We start from the raw sequence: 20841 nt of genomic DNA on the forward strand, positions 1-20841 counted from the left end.
TGCTTTTGAAATCAAATATCAATCATTTCCGACGTCTGAGCAGTGGAGCTGTAGGCAGAATTCCTTATCCAATAAGTTAATTCATGAATACACAAGTACGAAAGAGAGATCATCTATAAGAAAGATCAGGAAACATTTTGTTTATGTATTTAACCCCTTATTTTTGGCACTAAACAGCCTCCATTATATACTTCCATATATGTTTTTAACTGTTACCGGGTGATCTTCGGACGATTCTTGTGAGCGTCCTATGCAGCCTATACTGTTTGGAGGCTACAGACAGAAGTTGGTAGATCGGCTGTACCGACTTCAGACAAGTCCCAAGATGGAGATGACCATCATGTTCGTGAGGGTCTCGTTTTTCCATAGAGGGGTCTGTTTTTTGGGCAAAGCCATTGGGAAACTGCAGACGTTTTCGCGAGAAGACTGATTTTCAGGATGTCTCATGGTTTGACCAACACCGGTCTAGCTCTATCACCTTTCACCTCAGATGCAGAGGTGTGACATCTGAGGGGCCTCCCGAGTGGCGCAGTGGTCTAAGGCACTGCATCGCAGTGCTAGCTGTGCCACTAGAAATCCTGGTTCGAGTCCAGGCACTGTCACAGCCGGCTGCGACTGGGAGACCATGGGGCGGTGGAGAGTTGGTCCAGTTTGGCCCATCACGCTCTAGTGACTCCTGTGGCGGGCCGGGCGCATGCACACTGATACGGTCGCCAGGTGTACGGTGTTTCTTCCGACACATTGTTGTGACTGGCTTCTGGGTTAAGTGGGCATTGTGTCAAGAAGCAGTGCGGCTTGGTTGGGTTGTGTTTCAGAGGACACATGGCTCTCAACCTTCGCCTCTCCCGTGTCCATACGGGAGTTGTAGCGATGAGACAAGACTAACTACCAATTGGATACCATGAAAGAGGGGTAATAAACAGATTTTTTTATTATGCTAATTCAATTTCAGTAAGGGTGTGGATATGGACTCTAGGGGGTTTTAATAACTCAACGCAATATTTTGAATTTTGCACACTATTAATGAAAACAAAGATGAATTTAGATGGAGAAACAGGATCTATTAATGTCAAAATGTCAGGGTCTCTGTTACAACAACAACATTCAACAAAAAACATTCTATTGTCAGAGGAGTTGAGTTTCAGGGCATGCAGAGGAAAAGAAGATCATATTTTTCAAGATTTTCAATTTTTTTCAAGGTTTTCTAAGAAGATAAAAGGGTCTTGCCATCATGGTGCACACCACCGGTTAACCTTAGGTTAGGGTCTTCATTGGGAAGTAAAGTCTATAATCATTCATGAATCAATAAGTGCTTGAAGATAGCAACACGCACACACTACCGACCACACAGACTTTGGAGCAACTGACTGTGCTGGTAACGTAATGGTTTAATGGAATGGTACGTGTACTATATATACAAAAGTATGTGGGCACCCCTTCAAATTAGTGGATTCGGCTATTTCAGCCACACTCGTTGCACGCAGGTGTATAAATACAGCACACAGCCAACTCCATAGACTGGCAGTAGAATAGCCTTAATGAAGAGCTCAGTGATTTTCAACGTGGCTCCTTGATAGGATGCCACCTTTCCAACAAGTCAATTAGTCAGCTTTCTGCCCTGCTAAAGCTAACCCAGTCAACTGTAAGTGCTGTTATTGTGAAGTAGAAGTGTTTAGGAGCAACAAAGACAGTGACAAAAATATGCTTTTCTAAAGCTGTTTGATTTTCTCAGAGTAGCTCTGTTACAATCATTGGAGGTCACACAAACAAGGTCAGATGTGAAAAACGCTTCCTGAAGTTTCCAGCCGCCTCAAATGGCACACTATTCCCTATTCCTAACATAGTTCACAACCACTGCCACATCAGAATAATATTAGCTACATAGGTCTCTATCTAAAAGTAGTGGACTATGTAGGGAATAGGGTGCAATGTCAGATTAGCTCTCCTCTTTTAACTTGATGGTTCCGGAGGCTTCTATTGGGGATAGACTCACAGAACACTCTAGACATGGAGAGGAAAGTCAAGAAGGCTGTCTCGTAGCCTGCCAATGCTACAATATCCAACAAGTCTCTCAAAACAGGAAGAAAGGGACCAGAACTATGGCAACAGAGACCATTGTAAATGCTCATAGCGACCATTGTGAATGGCCATAGTGGCCATTGTGAAGTTTAAGTTCAATGCTACAGTACCTCACAACAACATTCAACAATAAAGTGAACTTTACAATAACGCATTATGTCATATTTTTGCATTTTAATTTCAGAAAATGTCCTTAATATATCTGCGGTAATAGTATAATGTTTCACAATATTTGTTCAAAAATGAATCAATTGGGGCCCACACAAAGTTACATGATGATGGTGCAGTCCTCCTATTTGACAACAAAAGCTATTCTGTCTCTTGTTGTCAAATTGGAAGGCAGGACCCTCCCTCTCTTCCATCAGCGTCACACAGAGGCATGGTTAACTCCTCACAAGCACGATGAACAATGGCAGAAATGGTGTGCAAAACTGAAAGTAAAAGAGACTCAGAAATTGACTTGCTATAAGAAATTGACTTGCTATTTCCTGGATGCTAAAATTCTACATCGCAAGTAGAATTGCAAGTGTTGTAGCAGTGCAAATGTTGTTGCGATTCACCCAGCTTCCTTTAGGGGGCTTCATTCTACATGATATTCCTTTAACTTCAAGCCAAAAAACACAATGCTTTACAACTTTTTTATAAACATGTATGAGCCCTTATAAAACCTTATTACAATGATTATAATATGTGATGTGTCTTATGACTGCATCATAATACATTTTGTCTGTTGACTTCAAGTAAAGTGTTACTTTGTAAGTGACGTGGCGAGGACGAGGCTATGACCTAGTAGTGTGTGCTAGAATGACAGTGAAGAAACACAGTTGATTAACTCGCACCCCATCCATTTGTGACCCTTTAACGCACACGCACACACACAGTCTTAACCCTTTGATGAGTACGGACCAATGTTCAAACAGGCCGTGTTCCGATACTTTTTTAACAGGAGCTTGTCAGCTCTTTCTCAGACTCTTTCCAGCACCGCAGTTCCCAACTTCCCCACCAAGGGAGCTCTATTCTTATCATCCGGAAAGCTCTGTAGTAGGTCAGACCTTACACTCTGCCTGCCCTCTCCTGTCTCCCTACACGAAGGTGAGTCTGGTTGGGCAGAGCAGCAGATCAGGACCTGGAGCTGGCGCAGCTGGCGTCTAAAGGAGCGTCTGAAGATGTAGTAGATGAAAGGGTTGTAGGCCGTGGAACCTTTAGCGAACAGGCAGGGCAGCAGGGAGACCACGGGGGCCAGGCTGTCCTTCCCCTTGTTGTGGAACATACTCCAAAAGCTGAGCACCACGTAGGGAGACCAGGCTACGATGAACCCAGAGCTGATCAACACCGCCATCTAGGGTGAAGAGGAGAGGGGAGGAGATAAGGGAGAGGGGAGGAGAGAAAAAGAGAGGGGAGGCGTTTGCCTGTCAAAAACATAGCATAGACTATGTTTACAGCCATGTCAAACTTCTTAACCTAGGGTAGCCAAATTTGACAGGGACTAAAACGTTTCTCGTGATCTAGACTTGTACGCTTTGTCACAGTCACTCATGAGCTCTGCTTGAGCCCCATGTCTGAAAGACCCTAAGTAGTGGAACCAGCGTGAAATAGGGTTTTGCCCGGATAAATATAATTTTACAAAATGTCAGCAAAACTGGTACTGTTTTGATATCTAACCAGAGTTGTATAATTCATCCCTTCTAAACAAACAAACAGCGCAAAAACAAAATAATATCTTTCCAGGTGGGATAGCTAGCGAGTGGATAAATCATGCCTCCATAATGTCAATATCCCTTGTCCATTGCTGTTCTGGTTAGTGATTATTGTCTTATTTCACTGTAGAGCCTCTAGCCCTGCTCAATATGCCTTAGCCAACCCTTTAGTTCCACCTCCCACACATGCGGTGACATCAGCTGGTTTAAATGTTTCTAGAGACAATATCTCATGTTCACTCAATGTCTAGGTTTACCACCAATGTATTCACATCCTACCATACCTTTGTCTGTACATTATGCCTTGAATCTATTCTATCGTGCCCAGAAACCTGCTCCTTTTACTCCGAACTTACTAGTCGACCAGTGCTTATAGCCTTTAGCCGTACCCTTAGCCTACTCCTCCTCTGTTCATCTGGTAATGGAGAGGTTTATCCAGGCCCTGCACTCCTATACCCCAGGTGCTCTCATTTGTTGACTTCTGTAACCGTAAAAGCCTTGGTTTCATGCATGTTAACATTAGAAGCCTCCTCCCTAAGTTTAATTTATTCACTGATTTAGCACACTCTGCCAACCCGGATGTCCTAGCCATGTCCGAATCCTGGCTTAGGAAGACCACCAAAAACCCGGAATTTTCCATCCCTAACTATAACATTTTAAGACAAGATAGAACTGCCAAAGAGGGCAGAGTTGCCTGCAGAGTTTGGTCTTACTATCCAGGTCTGTACCCAAACAATTAGAGATTCTACTTTTAAAAATCCACCTTTCCAGAAACAAGTCTCTCAACGTTGCCGCTTGCTATAGACCACCCTCTGCCCCCAGCTGTGCCCTGGACACCATATGTGAATTGATTGCTCCCAATCTATCTTCAGAGCTTGTGCTGCTAGGTGACCTGAACTGAGACATGCTTAACACCCCAGCTGTCCTACAATCTAAGCTTGATGCCCTCAATCTCACACAAATGATCACTGAACCTACCAGGTACAACCCCAAATCCGTAAACATGGGCACCCTCAAAGATATCATCCTAACCAACTTGCTGATAGAAGAATTTGTATGTTTAAGATAATGACTAAAGTATTCCACCCTGAAACCATATAATTGTATGAAATGTGTTAGTCATAATCCAATAATCTGTGTGACTAGACCATTGTGTTACTATTTCGCAATATGAGCAGGGTATAGTTGAGACATTCAAGGACAACTGAACTGTTGACTTGCGATAACGGTTAAACTAATAACTGGAAAGAAACTGTTAGAAATGGCTAGGCTTGCAGAAGATAATGAAACATGCTGCAGAAGTGTGATAAACAATGTATGTGAACTGTGGAAAAATACAGCCCACCTAAAGCGAGGTGGAGTTTCTACTGATGTGAGTTAATTTGTGTGTGTGTGCAATAAAGACTGTTCTCATTTTGAAGACAGAGCGCTCTCTGAATAAAGTACTGATCCATTGCAGGCTGAGACTTTGTTTCTTTGAACTGGAGATTTACAACCTTCAGGATTCAGCCAGAGATATTAAAATAGTTCAGTTAGAACATTGAGGATAGAAATTCTCATGACACTTGCCCTCCAAATACACCTCTGCTGTTTTCAACCAAGATCCCAGCGATCACTGCCTTCATCCATAATGGGTCTGCAACCACCCCTCATCACTGTCAAATGCTCCCTAAAACACTCCAGCGAGCAGGCCTTTCTAATCGACCTGGCCCGGGTATCCGGGAAGGATATTGACCTCATCCCATCAGTCAAGGATGCCTGGTTATTATTTCAAAGTGCCTTCCTCACCATCCTAAATAAGCATGCCCAATTCAAAAAATGTAAAACCAGAAACAGATATAGCCCTTGGTTCACTCCAGACCTGACTGCCCTTGACCAGCACAAAAACATCCTGTGGCGTACTGCATTAACATCGAATAGCCCCCGTGATATGCAACTTTTCAGGGAAGTTAGGAACCAATATACACAGGCAGTTAGGAAAGCTAAGGCTAGATTTTTCAAACAGAAATTTGCATTCTGTTGCACATACTCAAAAAGGTTCTGGGACACTGTAAAGTCCATGGAGAATAAGAGCACCTCCTCCTTGCTGCCCACTGCACTGAGGATAGGAAACTGTCACCACCGATAAATCCACTATAATTGAGAATTTCAATAAGCATTTTTCTACGGCTGGCCATGCTTTCCACCTGGCTACCCCTACCCCGGTCAACTGCCCTGCACCCCCCACAGCAACTCGCCCAAGCCTCTCCATTTCTCCTTCACCCAAGTACAGATGGTTGATGTTCTGAAAGAACTCCAAAGTCTGGACCCCTACAAATCAGCCGGGCTAGACAATCTGGACCCTCTCTTTCTAAAATAATCTGCCAAAATTGTTGCAACCCCTATTACTAGCCTGTTCAACTTCTCTTTCGGATCGTCTGAGATTTCCAAAGATTGGAAAGCTGCCGCGATCATACCCCTCATCAAAGGCGGAGACACTCTAGATCCAAACGGCTACATACCTATATATATCCTACCCTGCCTTTCTATGGTCTTCGAAAGCCATGTTAACAAACAGATTACCGGCCATTTTGAATCCCACCGTACCTTCTCCGCTATGCAATCTGGTTTCAGAGCTGGTCATTGGTGCAGCTCAGCCATGCTCAAGGTCCTAAATTATATCATAGCCACCATCGATAAGAGACATTAATGTGCAGATGTATTCATTGACCTGGCCAAGGCTTTCGACTCTGTCAATCACCACATTCTTATCGGCAGAGTCAACAGCCTTGGTTTCTCAAATGACTGCCTTGCCTGGTTCACCACCTACTTCTCTGATTGAGTTCAGTGTGTCAAATCAGAGGGCCTGTTGTCCGGACCTCTGGCAGCCTCTATGGGGGTCATCAATGATGTCGCTCTTGCTGCTGGTGATTCTCTGATCCACCTCTACGCAGACGACAAATTCTGTATACTTCTGGCCCTTCTTTGGACACTGATAACTAACCTCCAGATGAGCGTCAATGCCATACAACTCTCCATCCATGGCCTCCAACTGCTCTTGAAGGCTTGTAAATAAATCAACCAATCGCTGCCCCTGCCCGTCCAGCATCACTACTCTGGATGGTTCTGAATATGTGGACAACTACAAATAACTGGGTGTCTGGTTAGACTGTAAAATCTCCTTCCAGACTCACATTAAGCATCTCCAATCCAAAATTAAATCTAAAATTGGCTTCCTATTTTGCAACAAAGCCTTCTTCACTCATGCTGCCAAACATACCCTCGTAAAACTGACCATCCTACCGATCCTTGACTTTGGCGATGTCATTAACAAAATAGCCTCAAACACTCTACTCAACAAATTGGATGCAGTCTATACCAGTGCCATTAGTTTTGTCACCAAAGCCCCATATACTACCCACCACTGTGACCTGTACACTCTCGTTGGCTGGCCCTCGCTTCATACTCGTCGCCAAACCCACTGGCTCCAGGTCACCTACAAGTCTTTGCTAGGCAAAGCCCCGTCTTATCTCAGCTCACTGATCACCATAGCAGCACCCACCCGTAGCATGCGCTGCAGCAGGTATATCTCACTGGTCACCCCCAAAGCCAATTCCTCCTTTGTCCGCCTTTCCTTCCAGTTCTCTGCTGTCAATGACTGGAACGAATTGCAAAAATCACTGAAGCTGGAGACTCATATATACCCTCACTAGCTTTAAGCACCAGCTGTCAGAGCACTGCACCTGTACATAGCCTATCTGTAAATAGCCCATCCAACTACCTCATCCCCATACTTCATTTCTATATTTATCTTGTTCCTTTGCACCCCAGTATCTCTACTTGCACATTCATCTTCTGCATATCTATCACTCCAGTGTTTAATTGATATATTGTAATTACTTCGCCACCATGGCCTATTTATTGCATTACTCCCTTAACTTACATCATTTGCACACACTGTATATATACTTTTCTACTGTATTATTGACTGTATGTTTGTTTATTCCATGTCTAACTCTGTGTTGTTGTATGTGTCGAAATGCTGTGCTTTATCTTGGCCAGGTCGCAGTTGTAAATGAGAACTTGTTCTCAACTAGTCTACCTGGTTAAATAAAGGTGAAATAAAAAATAGAAAATGACTGTGAAGCTGTGAGTCAGAGAGAAAGAGGTGTGAATCTATCACTACACCCTGCTCTGTGTATGCACAACATTACAGAGATAAACTAAATGAAACCCTCCATCTGAGTTTTGTGAGGCTATCGCCAGCTGGAGATGGATCTCACTCTAATAGGTCATTCATTATCTGTCTGTTTGCATCGTAGGAGAGCGGAAAACTAAACTGGGCCTAACCACTGGGCATGAATTAAAGAACAAAGTGAATGTGAAAGATGTATTCAACTGCTCTTGAAGGAACATTTTAAATTCAATGAAAACTTTTTTCTCTAAATGCAAAATTATTAATTTTGTCATTTAAAAGCCTTCCACATTGCATGAATAAAATAACTAAGCAGCACTCTTCTTCACACTGCGGACACACACACACACACACACACACACACACACACACACACACACACACACACACACACACACACACACACACACACACACACACACACACACACACACACACACACACACACACACACACACACACACACACACACACACACACACACACACACACACACACACTGGAATGTTTCATGCTGCTGTGGGACCAACAGATGTGTGAGAGATTTGTACAGGAACAGACAGATGTGTGAAGTGTCAGAGAGGTGACTGGGAGGTGACCCAGCATGCTCTGTCAAACACTACAGATTCATCAGAGGGACACAGAGAGACACTGGTAAACCAATCTTTCTCTGCTCTCCCCTCACTCTCCTCTCACCTCTTCTCCTCTCTCTCTCTCTCTGTCCCTTCTCATCTAATCCTCTTCTCCTCTCTCTCTCTCTCTCTCTCTCTCTCTCTCTCTCTCTCTGTCCCTTCTCATCTAATCCTCTTCTCGCTCTCCTCTCACCTCTTCTCCTCTCTCTCTCTCTCTCTCTCTGTCCCTTCTCATCTAATCCTCTTCTCGCTCTCCCCTCTATCTATCCTTTTCTCGTCCTCAGCGTTCTCCTCGTCACGACTTCTACCGAAGTCGATGCCTCTCCTTGTTGGGGCGGTACTCGGCGGTCAATGTCACCGGTCTTCTAGCCATCATTGATCCATTTTCCATTGGTTTTGTCTTGTCTTCCTACACACCTGGTTTAAATCCCATTCATTACCTGTTGTGTATTTAACCCTCTGTTTCCCATCATGTCTTTGTTTCAGTTTCGTGTTTGTATTTGGTGCGCGACCGGTCCTCGTACCCAATTTGTTTAATTTGTATTTATGGTTTTGGAGTTATGTTTTGTTTTATTAAAATACTTCATTTACCGAGTTTATTCTCCTGCGCCTGACTATCCTGCCACCTATACACACGTTTGTGACCCCTCTCCGTGTTCCATAAATGAGCATTAATGGTCATAAGAATGGTTAAATCACATGCTTTTTCAATGGTAAGAATGTTATAAAGGGCTGTACATGGAGAATGTGTCAACTAGCATTGATGTCCATAAATCAAATCAAATCAAATCACATTTATTTATATAGCCCTTCGTACATCAGCTGATATCTCAAAGTGCTGTACAGAAACCCAGCCTAAAACCCCAAACAGCAAACAATGCAGGTGTAAAAGCACGGTGGCTAGGAAAAACTCCCTAGAAAGGCCAAAACCTAGGAAGAAACCTAGAGAGGAACCGGGCTATGTGGGGTGGCCAGTCCTCTTCTGGCTGTGCCGGGTAGAGATTATAACAGAACATGACCAAGATGTTCAAATGTTCATAAATGACCAGCATGGTCAAATAATAATAAGGCAGAACAGTTGAAACTGGAGCAGCAGCACAGTCAGGTGGACTGGGGACAGCAAGGAGCCATCATGTCAGGTAGTCCTGGGGCACGGTCCTAGGGCTCAGGTCCTCCGAGAGAGAGAAAGAAAGAGAGAATTAGAGAGAGCATATGTGGGGTGGCCAGTCCTCTTCTGGCTGTGCCGGGTGGAGATTATAACAGAACGTGGCCAAGATGTTCAAATGTTCATAAATGACCAGCATGGTTGAATAATAGTAAGGCAGAACAGTTGAAACTGGAGCAGGAGCATGGCCAGGTGGACTGGGGACAGCAAGGAGTCCTCATGTCAGGTAGTCCTGGGACATGGTCCTAGGGCCCAGGCCAGTTGAAACTGGAGCAGCAGCATGGCCAGGTGGACTGGGGACAGCAAGGAGTCATCATGTCAGGTAGTCCTGGGGCATGGTTCTAGGGCTCAGGTCCTCCGAGAGAGAGAAAGAAAGAGAGAAGGAGAGAATTAGAGAACGCACATTAGATTTACACAGGACACCGAATAGGACAGGAGAAGTACTCCAGATAAACAAACTGACCCTAGCCCCCCGACACATAAACTACTGCAGCATAAATACTGGAGGCTGAGACAGGAGGGGTCAGGAGACACTGTGGCCCCATCCGAGGACACCCCGGACAGGGCCAAACAGGAAGGATATAACCCCACCCACTTTGCCAAAGCACAGCCCCCACACCACTAGAGGGAAATCTTCAACCACCAACTTACCATCCTGAGACAAGGCCGAGTATAGCCCACAAAGATCTCCGACACGGTACAACCCAAGGGGGGGAACCCAGACAGGCCGACCACAACAGTGAATCAACCCCCCCCAGGTGACGCATCCCCCAGGGACGGCACGAGAGAGCCCCAGCAAGCCAGTGACTCAGCCCCGTAACAGGGTTAGAGGCAGAGAATCCCAGTGGAAATGAACCGGCCAGGCAGAGACAGCAATGGTCATAAGAATGCTCCAATTCACCTTCCCACTCCTGGGCCAGACTACACTCAATCATATGACCCACTGAAGAGATGAGTCTTCAGTAAAGACTTAAAGGTTGAGACCGAGTTACATGGGTAGGCAGACCGTTCCAGGAGCTCTATAGGAGAAAGCCCTGCCTCCAGCTGTTTGCTTAGAAATTCTAGGGACAATTAGGAGGCCTGCGTCTTGTGACCGTAGCGTACGTATAGGTATGTACGGCAGGACCAAATCAGAGAGGTAGGTAGGAGCAAGCCCATGTAATGCTTTGTAGGTTAGCAGTAACTTAAATATCAACTTAAATATCCTTGTTCTATAAGCAGCTATACTTTACACAGTATTTGTCTTGGCAGCTTGTGGAGCACTGTGTGAGCTATGGCCCTAAATATAAACTATCCAAAGATTCAATTAATCACAAACACACATGTCCTACAGAGAAGCAATCATTTGTATAGCTGAAAGGACGCTGACAGTCAGTGTCACCTCCCATCTCAAATCACATTAGATTGGTATTATTATTAATAATGATCCTCCTATCCACCCTCTCCGAGTTGGGCATCTCCGGCGCGGCCCACGCTTGGATTGCGTCCTACCTGACAGGTCGCTCCTACCAGGTGGCGTGGCGAGAATCTGTCTCCTCACCACGCGCTCTCACCACTGGTGTCCCCCAGGGCTCTGTTCTAGGCCCTCTCCTATTCTCGCTATACACCAAGTCACTTGGCTCTGTCATAACCTCACATGGTCTCTCCTATCATTGCTATGCAGACGACACACAATTAATCTTCTCCTTTCCCCCTTCTGATGACCAGGTGGCGAATCGCATCTCTGCATGTCTGGCAGACATATCAGTGTGGATGACGGATCACCACCTCAAGCTGAACTTCGGCAAGACGGAGCTGCTCTTCCTCCCGGGGAAGGACTGCCCGTTCCATGATCTCGCCATCACGGTTGACAACTCCATTGTGTCCTCCTCCCAGAGCGCTAGGAACCTTGGCGTGATCCTGGACAACACCCTGTCGTTCTCAACTAACATCAAGGCGGTGGCCCGTTCCTGTAGGTTCATGCTCTACAACATCCGCAGAGTACGACCCTGCCTCACACAGGAAGCGGCGCAGGTCCTAATCCAGGCACTTGTCATCTCCCGTCTGGATTATTGCAACTCGCTGTTGGCTGGGCTCCCTGCCTGTGCCATTAAACCCCTACAACTCATCCAGAACGCCGCAGCCCATCTAGTGTTCAACCTTCCCAAGTTCTCTCACGTCACCCCGCTCCTCCGCTCTCTCCACTGGCTTCCAGTTGAAGCTCGCATCCGCTACAAGACCATGGTGCTTGCCTACGGAGCTGTGAGGGGAACGGCACCTCAGTACCTCCAGGCTCTGATCAGGCCCTACACCCAAATAAGGGCACTGCGTTCATCCACCTCTGGCCTGCTCGCCTCCCTACCACTGAGGAAGTACAGTTCCCGCTCAGCCCAGTCAAAACTGTTCGCTGCTCTGGCTCCCCAATGGTGGAACAAACTCCCTCACGACGCCAGGACAGCGGAGTCAATCACCACCTTCCGGAGACACCTGAAACCCCACCTCTTTAAGGAATACCTAGGATAGGATAAAGTAATCCTTCTCACCCCCCTTAAAATATTTAGATGCACTATTGTAAAGTGGCTGTTCCACTGGATGTCATAAGGTGAATGCACCAATTTGTAAGTCGCTCTGGATAAGAGCGTCTGCTAAATAACTTAAATGTAAATGTAATGTAAATGTAATTACATCAAGGAGCAACAGAAGGAGGGAGGCAATTTTACAATATTCAAACAAGGCCCTTAGCTTCACTCAACAGCGCAATCTGTTGTTGTTCTTGTAGGTTTGCTGTTTGACCCACTGGGCTATAGGGAAAGATAACACTTCTCATTAATTTAACAACTTACATAATTGATTTATATTGACTTCATCCCAACAACCCATTAATAAACTCACTGATCTAATTAAAGCTGGAATCCGTATTTCAACTGCCATGTCCATTTGTGATATTACAACAACAAAGAAGTTACTTTAAACAACAAACACTTGTTTTCTCCCTTGGATATCATTGCACGCACGATAAAACACCACGCACGATAAAGCTGCTGAACGCTGCTCTCCTCCGTTTCACCGACAAACAATAACAAAGGTGCTGGGGAGAACAGTGGCACTGTTTCACTTTATGCGGATTCCAGCTTTAAAGAAAGAATATTTAATTGAACGGTTAATAAACAGTCAACAGATAAACGGTCATACTCACCAGAGTGACCTTCCTCTCGATGTGTCCGTAGTGGAAGTCGCTGCTTTGGATGGCCTGGTAGGCCTTGTGGAGTTTCCAGGCTATGCCGAAATAGGAGAAGAGGATGACGAGGCAGGGGATGAAGGTGCAGAGGATAGACAGAGACATGATGAAGGTGGAACGGTTCAGGGAGTCTTGGTAACTGGCCCAGTCCACGGAGCAGGCCACCCCGAAGGGCTCCGGTCCGTAGCCACCCCATCCCAGTAGAGGGAACACAGCCCACAGTCCAGAGTACAGCCAGATCACACTGATCACCATGGTGATGGTCCGACGCTGGAACTTGTTGCCTGGTGAAGAGGTAGAGGGAGGAGAGGTAGAGAAGGGTAGGAAGAGAGGCAGAGGAGGACCCCAACCCTTAGCATAAACCTTACCCTAACCCTAATCCTAACCCTAAACCAAAGTTTAACTCTAGTCATATCACACTGATCATCATTATGCTATGATGCTGGAACTTATTACCTGTACGAGAGTTAAAGAGGAGTGTACAGTAAGGACAGCTAGAGCACTGCAAGGACCCTATTTGATAGGCGCCTTATCATCTCTCCCAATGGGGATATTCTTATTAACATTGCAGTTAGAGCTTCTTTGGGAGAGACGTCCTGGGGGTTCGCAGTCCACTAGGAACCTCTTGCTATTCCCTCACTTCATAAGAGTAATGATCCATAAGAACCCACACTTACACTGCACTAAACATCCTGATTTACTTATTCACATTCATCAGAAGCGCCGATGATGAATCGGTATTGACTAGCTGTCAGTGACCACCTCGGCTGCCATCCAACCCACCATTTTTTAAACATTTTTATTTAATTTAACCTTCGTTTAAGTCGGCAAGTCAGTTAAGAACAAATTCTTATGTCTGCATTTGGAACCAACCCTTGCAGGGACTACCACGGAATTAGAATATGTATATTTCTGAGTCAACAGTTTGGAACGGACCGTAATGAGCACATTACATAGATATGGAGATACTGTAGATATGATGGCGAATAGAATGAATGAATGAATATTATGATGGCTGATCTAGCTGATGAAAACAATGTGGTTGGCAGAGTGACTGTAAGTAAGCTGATTGTGGGTCACAGAGCATTACATCCAATTGAATAATACACTGCTCAAAAAAATAAAGGGAACACTTAAACAACACAATGTAACTCCAAGTCAATCACACTTCTGTGAAATCAAACTGTCCACTTAGGAAGCAACACTGATTGACAATACATTTCACATGCTGTTGTGCAAATGGAATAGACAACAGGTGGAAATTATAGGCAATTAGCAAGACACCCCCAACAAAGGAGTGGTTCTGCAGGTGGTGACCACAGACCACTTCTCAGTTCGTATGCTTCCTTGCTGATGTTTTGGTCACTTTTGAATGTTGGCGGTGTTTTCACTCTAGTGGTAGCATAAGACAGAGTCTTACAACCCACACAAGTGGCTCAGGTAGTGCAGCTCATCCAGGATGGCACATCAATGCGAGCTGTGGCAAGAAGGTTAGCTGTGTCTGTCAGCATAGTGTCCAGACCATGGAGGCGCTACCAGGAGACAGGTCAGTACATCAGGAGATGTGGAGGAAGCCGTAGGAGGGCAACAACCCAGCAGCAGGACCGCTACCTCCACCTTTGTGCAAGGAGGAGCAGGAGGAGCACTGCCAGAGCCCTGCAAAATGACCTCCAGCAGGCCACAAATGTGCATGTGTCTGCTCAAACGGTCAGAAACAGACTCCATGAGGGTGGTATGAGGGCCCGATGTACACAGGTGGGGGTTGTGCTTACAGCCCAACACCGTGCAGGACGTTTGGCATTTGCCAGAGAACACCAAGATTGGCAAATTCGCCACTGGTGCCCTGTGCTCTTCACTGATGAAAGCAGGTTCACACTGAGCACCTGTGACAGACGTGACAGTCTGGAGACGCCGTGGAGAACGTTCTGCTGCCTAAAACATCCTCCAGCATGACCGGTTTGGCGGTGGGTCAGTCATGGTGTGGGGGGGGGGCATTTCTTTGGTGGGCCGCACAGCCCTCCATGTGCTCGCCAGAGGTAGCCTGACTGCAATTAGGTACCGAGATGAGATCCTTTGACGGCTTGCGAGACCATATGCTGGTGCGGTTGGCCCTAGGTTCCTCCTAATGCAAGACAATGCTCATGTGGCTGGAGTGTGTCAGCAGTTCCTGCAAGAGGAAGGCATTGATGCTATAGACTGGCCCGCCCGTTCGCCAGACCTGAATCCAATTGAGCACATCTGGGACATCATGTCTCGCTCCATCCACCAACGCCACGTTGCACCACAGACTGTCCAGGAGTTGGCGGATGCTTTAGTCCAGGTCTGGGAGGAGATCCCTCAGGATACTATCTGCCACCTCATCAGGAGCATGCCCAGGCGTTGTAGGGAGGTCATACAGGCACGTGGAGGCCACACACACTACTGAGCCTCATTTTGACTTGTTTTAAGGACATTACATCAAAGTTGGATCAGCCTGTAGTGTGGTTTTCCACTTTAATTTTGAGTGTGACTCCAAATCCAGACCTCCATGGGTTGATAAATTTGATTTCCATTGATAATTTTTGGGTGATTTCGTTGTCAGCACATTCAACTATGTAAAGAAAAAAGTATTTAATAAGAATATTTCATTAATTCAGATCTAGGATGTGTTATTTTAGTGTTCCCTTTTGAGCAGTGTATTATATGCCATTGCATGTGTGTACGCATGTGTGTGTGTGTCTGCCTGCATGTGTATATATGTGTGTGCCCTACGGTGTCCAGGTAAAGATCATTCAGGTCGGATGTATCTACCCACTGAACATCGATTTGCTATTCAGCAACAGCATGGGTTTTACCATATAATTAGAATGGCTTTAAAATTCAAATTCTATAGACGTCTCCACCCCTTGCTGGTAGTTTAGATTATGAGTAATAAACCCAATAATAATGCACCCAGAACCTTAAGAAGTTAGCTTAGAACGACTTATTTCCCTGTCTTTTTTTCCATTTCGTTTATCTGCACCAGGGGATTATCATGCATACATTCTTGTCACGCCAATCCCTACTTTGTACATTATGAACAAACGTTTCAGCTGAATAGCCTTCCTCTTCAGTATGCAGGACTCAGACAGAGGTCCAGAACTGGGACTGTCAAACACTTCCTGGTCGATTGTCCATGCATCCAGTCAGTCGTATATAATACAGTAGCTGATGTATAAGTAGCATTACACTGTATATCAGGCACGTGCACAGGTAGTTGTTCACTTGTGTCCGAGCACCTGCCCATTTGCCCTCCCACTCGCCAAGAGTCCTTTTGGGTGATGGTATAATTATATTTTTATGTACACAGTTTTTGTCATTGTTGTTCTGAACACACTGCCCACAAGTCATTGTGACGTCGTTCAAGTTCGCCACCCTCCACCCCCTGCAGCATAACATTTGATTAACACTTGATAAAACTTGATTAACACTTGATAAAACTTGATTAACACTTGATTTACATCATCGCCAATATTCGGGCCGGTTGGCTAATAGCCTACGTGCAGCAGAGAGAGGCAGAAAGGCATAGAGAGGAGCAGCTGCATCTACGAACCTCCGACACAACTCCATCCCTTCTTCAGTCGGGAGTTGCACGTGTGTCAGAGCAACAACAACATAGGCAGTCTAGACTCTTGCCGCCCGCCATATACTAAAATATAAGCTGGTAGCCAGCCAGCCACATATCATGAGTTAGAAGACTATTAATTGTATATTATTTAAGAGCATTGAAGATAAATCACAATCAATGAAATAAATGCAGGTGGGTGACCTTTTTCATTTTGAGCACATGCCCCCTGAAAGGTCAGACTTTTGAGTAACAGCGGAATCAACCAATCACATTTGAACAAAAGCGCATGTATACTTTCCCCTTCTCGAAGGCTGACAGGTCACTGTGCAATAGAGTGAGCAGTAGTTTTCCCATGGCCTAGCTAGCTTTTGTTGTAAGCTAGTGTGTAGTGGCTGCAGCAGGTGTTGTTGAAGAGGAGGTTGATGCTAACGTGTTAGCTTCGCCCTTTTCAAGATTAACTTCCATAAAGCAATTACGTTTCAAATGATCATCATCTAGTAAATGATCACTTGTTAACCAGCTATCTGTTGTTAACTAGTTGTCTCTGAAAATAATGTGTTATGTGTGTGAAACATTGTTACATTTAAGATTTTAGATCACAGATTTATTTTGTGTGCTGAACTTGAAAAATATGTTTGCAATGTAATAGCTATAAATTTTGACTGGGAAATGCTTAGCCTAATGGTTGTGTTTTTGCATCCTTATGATTGGATCCTACCTGCTAATTATGTCAGAGTGAAAGTGCTGCTTATTCATTAACATCATGCTGTGTGTGACTGCTGTCTTTCTATTGGCCCTCTGTGTTTTACAAAAAGTATTCTCTCCTACATGGAGTGTTTTACGGTTACTGTCCTTTCAGCATCACCAGCATGGCACACTCACATCCTTTGATGTGTCACTGTTGTCACTTTTGACAATGATGGCGTTAGGCTGTGTGAGCAGTGTGGTTGTTGTTGCGGGTAGCATTATCCCATGTGGGTGCTGTCTCTGTGTGAGTGGTAGCATGAAGTGCGGCTCAGCCTCACGCCTGTTTAGATTCAGTTGGGCGCATTAAGCAATGCTATGTTTCTGTTATTTTTCTTGAGATTTGAGTTTGGTACGATGTATTGGAGGATTTTATTTTCCCAATGAAGGTCCAGTAAACATGATTTGCCACTCTACAGTATTGTAACGGCCCTGGGTTTGTAAGTGGAACATGCTTTTGCGGCACAGTCGAGAGCGCGCTGGACTTCGGGCGAGAGAGGGTTCGTGAAGCAATATGATGTATCCTAGGCTGAAGTAGTTTATTACTGTAGGTAATAAACGGCAGCAGGGCTGCAACTGCATATGAGGACACTGAGGTCCGGACCTCTCATTTTTTTCTAATTTGAAAATAATAATAATTCACCACTCTCTCAAATGGCTAACTCTGCCCTCTCGCATAACCCAGGCCAAAGGCCTGAGAAGTGAAAGGAAATACCCCCATCTCGGACAAAAGGCTTTTTTTTGTTATTCTTTCCCCCCTGATTTTCCATTTGAATTTAATAGATGACCCATTACCCACTTTGTTTTAACACTACATCACTGATATTAATACAGAATCCTAAGTAATATTCTAATAATTCATGTGAATGTGATAATACAATAATCTGTGTGCTCCATTGATGCTTGTTCGTGCGGAGCTTGATTAGTAATGCCCTGGAATACAAATGTGGATGCTATGTCGTTTGAGAAAATAGATATCTAATTAGAGAGACGACGATTTATGCAATTCATCATTACAACTGACTGAACAGTTGCTGATGCTACATGCCACTGTGAATAATTTTTCATATTTCCCCCCTTTCAGGGGTATACCATTACATATGGCTAATAGGCTATGTGTTTGTAGATCGACCGGTGTGAATTAACCTACAGCAGCCAAGGTGAAAATGGCTGGGTTCAATTTAGTTTGTTTTTACTGTTCTCCAAATCAGTTTGTCAAATTTATGCCCTGCTAGAGCTACCCCGGTCAACTGTAAGGGCCGTTATTGTGAGGTGGAAACATCTAGGAGCAATAACGACTCAGACGCAAAGACGTAGGCCACACAAGTTCACAGAACAGGACCATTGAGTGCTGAAGTGAGTAGCTCGTAAAAATTGTCTGTCCTTGGTTGCAACACTCACATCCATGTTGCAAAATGCCTCTGAAAGCAACGTCAGCACGATTCATCAGGAGCTTCATGAAATGGGTTTCCGAGCAGCCGCACACAAGCCTAAGATCACCATGCGCAAGTGTAAAGCTCACTGCAATTGGACTCTGGAGCCGTGGAAATGTGTTCTCTGGAGTGATAAATCACGCTTCAGGCCTAATCGCCCAAAGTCAGTGCCCAACCTCAATAATGCTCTTGTGGTTGAATGAAAGCAAGTCCCTGCAGCAATGTTCCAACATCGCCTTCTCAGAAGAGCGGAGGCTTTTATAAAATATAATAGAGAAAAAAAGCTAAAAGAAAGCCTGCGGATCCTAAATCAGGGCCTTAGAGCCTCGGTCTTCATGGAGAGAAGTGCCTTCGGGGTTTAGTAATGTTTGGTTTAGACCTACATGGAAATCAGAGGTGTGGAGTGAACCTCCTAGTCAAATTTGATCAATCAAAAATGTCTCTTGGGGGGTTATCATCTTCATCAAATTAACTGCACTGAAACATTATTATCTGTGGGGGCTAGCACGACCCATCAGATCTCAGGTAAGGCTTGTTATATCACACAAACAAATGGTAGTTTACCAAACAACCTCCACTATCAACCAGCCACCCTACCGCACTTTTTCAACCCAGCTTGCATAAAAAAAGAAAACTGTGCTCAACTGACGGACTCATCACCATACCTGTTTTAGGTGGGTTTCCTGTCACCAGGTATCGTACCAAACCCATGACAGCCAGGGTCATGATGCTGGCCGTGCCGAAGATCATCCCCATCAGGCCATAGTAGAGGCAGGAGGAATTCCCTCCAATCCAGGCGTGGTTGAAGAGCGAGGCAATGGATAGGGGGTACATGCTGAGAGCCATGCCGATGTCCGTCACAGCCAGGTTGACTGTCAGGAGCTCCGGGGCCTTGAGGTGAGTCGGCCGCAGTGCTGAGGTCAGCAGGACCGCAGCATTACCCAGCACTGAGAGCACCGCTGGATGAGAGAGAGAAAGAGAGCAATAAGGGAGGATAAGGAGGAGGATAAATGAGGTGTGTTATAGATTGCAACTTCCCTCTTACTATCGCATTAACCCCTCGTTCCATGTGTCTCTCCTCAGGCCGGTGGTAGCTGGTCCCCTACAAGAAGGTGAGGTGCCAGAGGTCCCTCCGCCCCCTCTGGACATTGAGGGGTCCCCGGCGTACACGGTACAAGCTATTCTGGACTCGAGACGCCAGGTGAGGGGCCTGCAGTACCTCGTGGACTGGGAGGGGTATGGTCTGGAGGAGAGGTGCTGGGTACCGGGGGTGGGGGACATTTTAGATCCTTCCCTCTTGAGGGACTTCCACCACCTCCACCCGGATCGCCCTGCGCCTCACCCTTCGGGTCGCCCTCGAGGCCTACTAGCTGCCACCGATCTCCTTTTCATTTAATTTAGTTGTGTGATTAGTTGCACCTGTTTAGTGAAGATATCAAAACTATAAAATAACACATATGAAATCATGTAGTAACCCAAAAAGTGTCACACAAACCAAAATATATTTGAGATTTTTCAAAATAGCCACCCTTTGCCTTGACAGCTTTGCACATGAGGTAGTCACCTGGAATGCATTTCAATTAACAGGTGTGCTTTGTTAAAAGTTCATTTGTGGAATTGCTTTGCTTCTTAATGCGTTTGATCCAATCAGTTGTGTTGTGACAAGGTAGAGGTGGTATACAGAATAAAGCCCTATTTGGTAAAAGACCGTAGTCCGTAGTATAGGAAGAACAGCTCAAATAAGCCAAGAGAAATGACAGTCTATCATTACTTTAAGACATGAAGGTCAGTCAATACGGAAAATGTCAAGAATTTTGAAAGTGTCTTCAAATGTAGTCGCAAAAACCATCAAACGCTATGATGAAACTGGCTCTCATGAGGACCGCCACAGGAAAGGAAGACACAGAGTTACCTCTGCTGCAGAGGATAAGTTCATTCGAGTTACCATCCTCAGAAATTGCAGCTCAGATAAATGCTTCAGAGTTCAAGTAACAGACATCTCAACATCAACTGTTCAGAGGAGACTGTGTGAATCAGGCCTTCATGGTCGAATTGCTGCAAAGAAACCACTACTAAAGGACACTGATAATAAGAAGAGACTTGCTTGGGTCAAG

The 20841-nt window shown here is 45.2% G+C and overlaps 1 protein-coding gene across 1 annotated transcript; it reads right to left on the reverse strand.

Moving 5' to 3' along the window:
- Nucleotides 1–2243: 2243 nt before the first annotated feature.
- LOC124019052 (opsin-5-like) lies at nucleotides 2244–20232 on the reverse strand. Its single transcript, XM_046334411.1, has 3 exons — nucleotides 19393–20232; nucleotides 12923–13248; nucleotides 2244–3418 (listed from the first exon to the last, which is right to left on the reverse strand). Exons 1-3 carry the CDS (start codon nucleotides 19571–19573, stop codon nucleotides 3044–3046), a joined length of 882 nt encoding a protein of 293 aa, XP_046190367.1. The 5' UTR covers nucleotides 19574–20232; the 3' UTR covers nucleotides 2244–3043.
- Nucleotides 20233–20841: the final 609 nt, after the last annotated feature.

This window comes from Oncorhynchus gorbuscha, unplaced genomic scaffold, assembly GCF_021184085.1.
Source record: "Oncorhynchus gorbuscha isolate QuinsamMale2020 ecotype Even-year unplaced genomic scaffold, OgorEven_v1.0 Un_scaffold_62:::fragment_2:::debris, whole genome shotgun sequence".
NCBI lineage: Eukaryota > Metazoa > Chordata > Actinopteri > Salmoniformes > Salmonidae > Oncorhynchus > Oncorhynchus gorbuscha.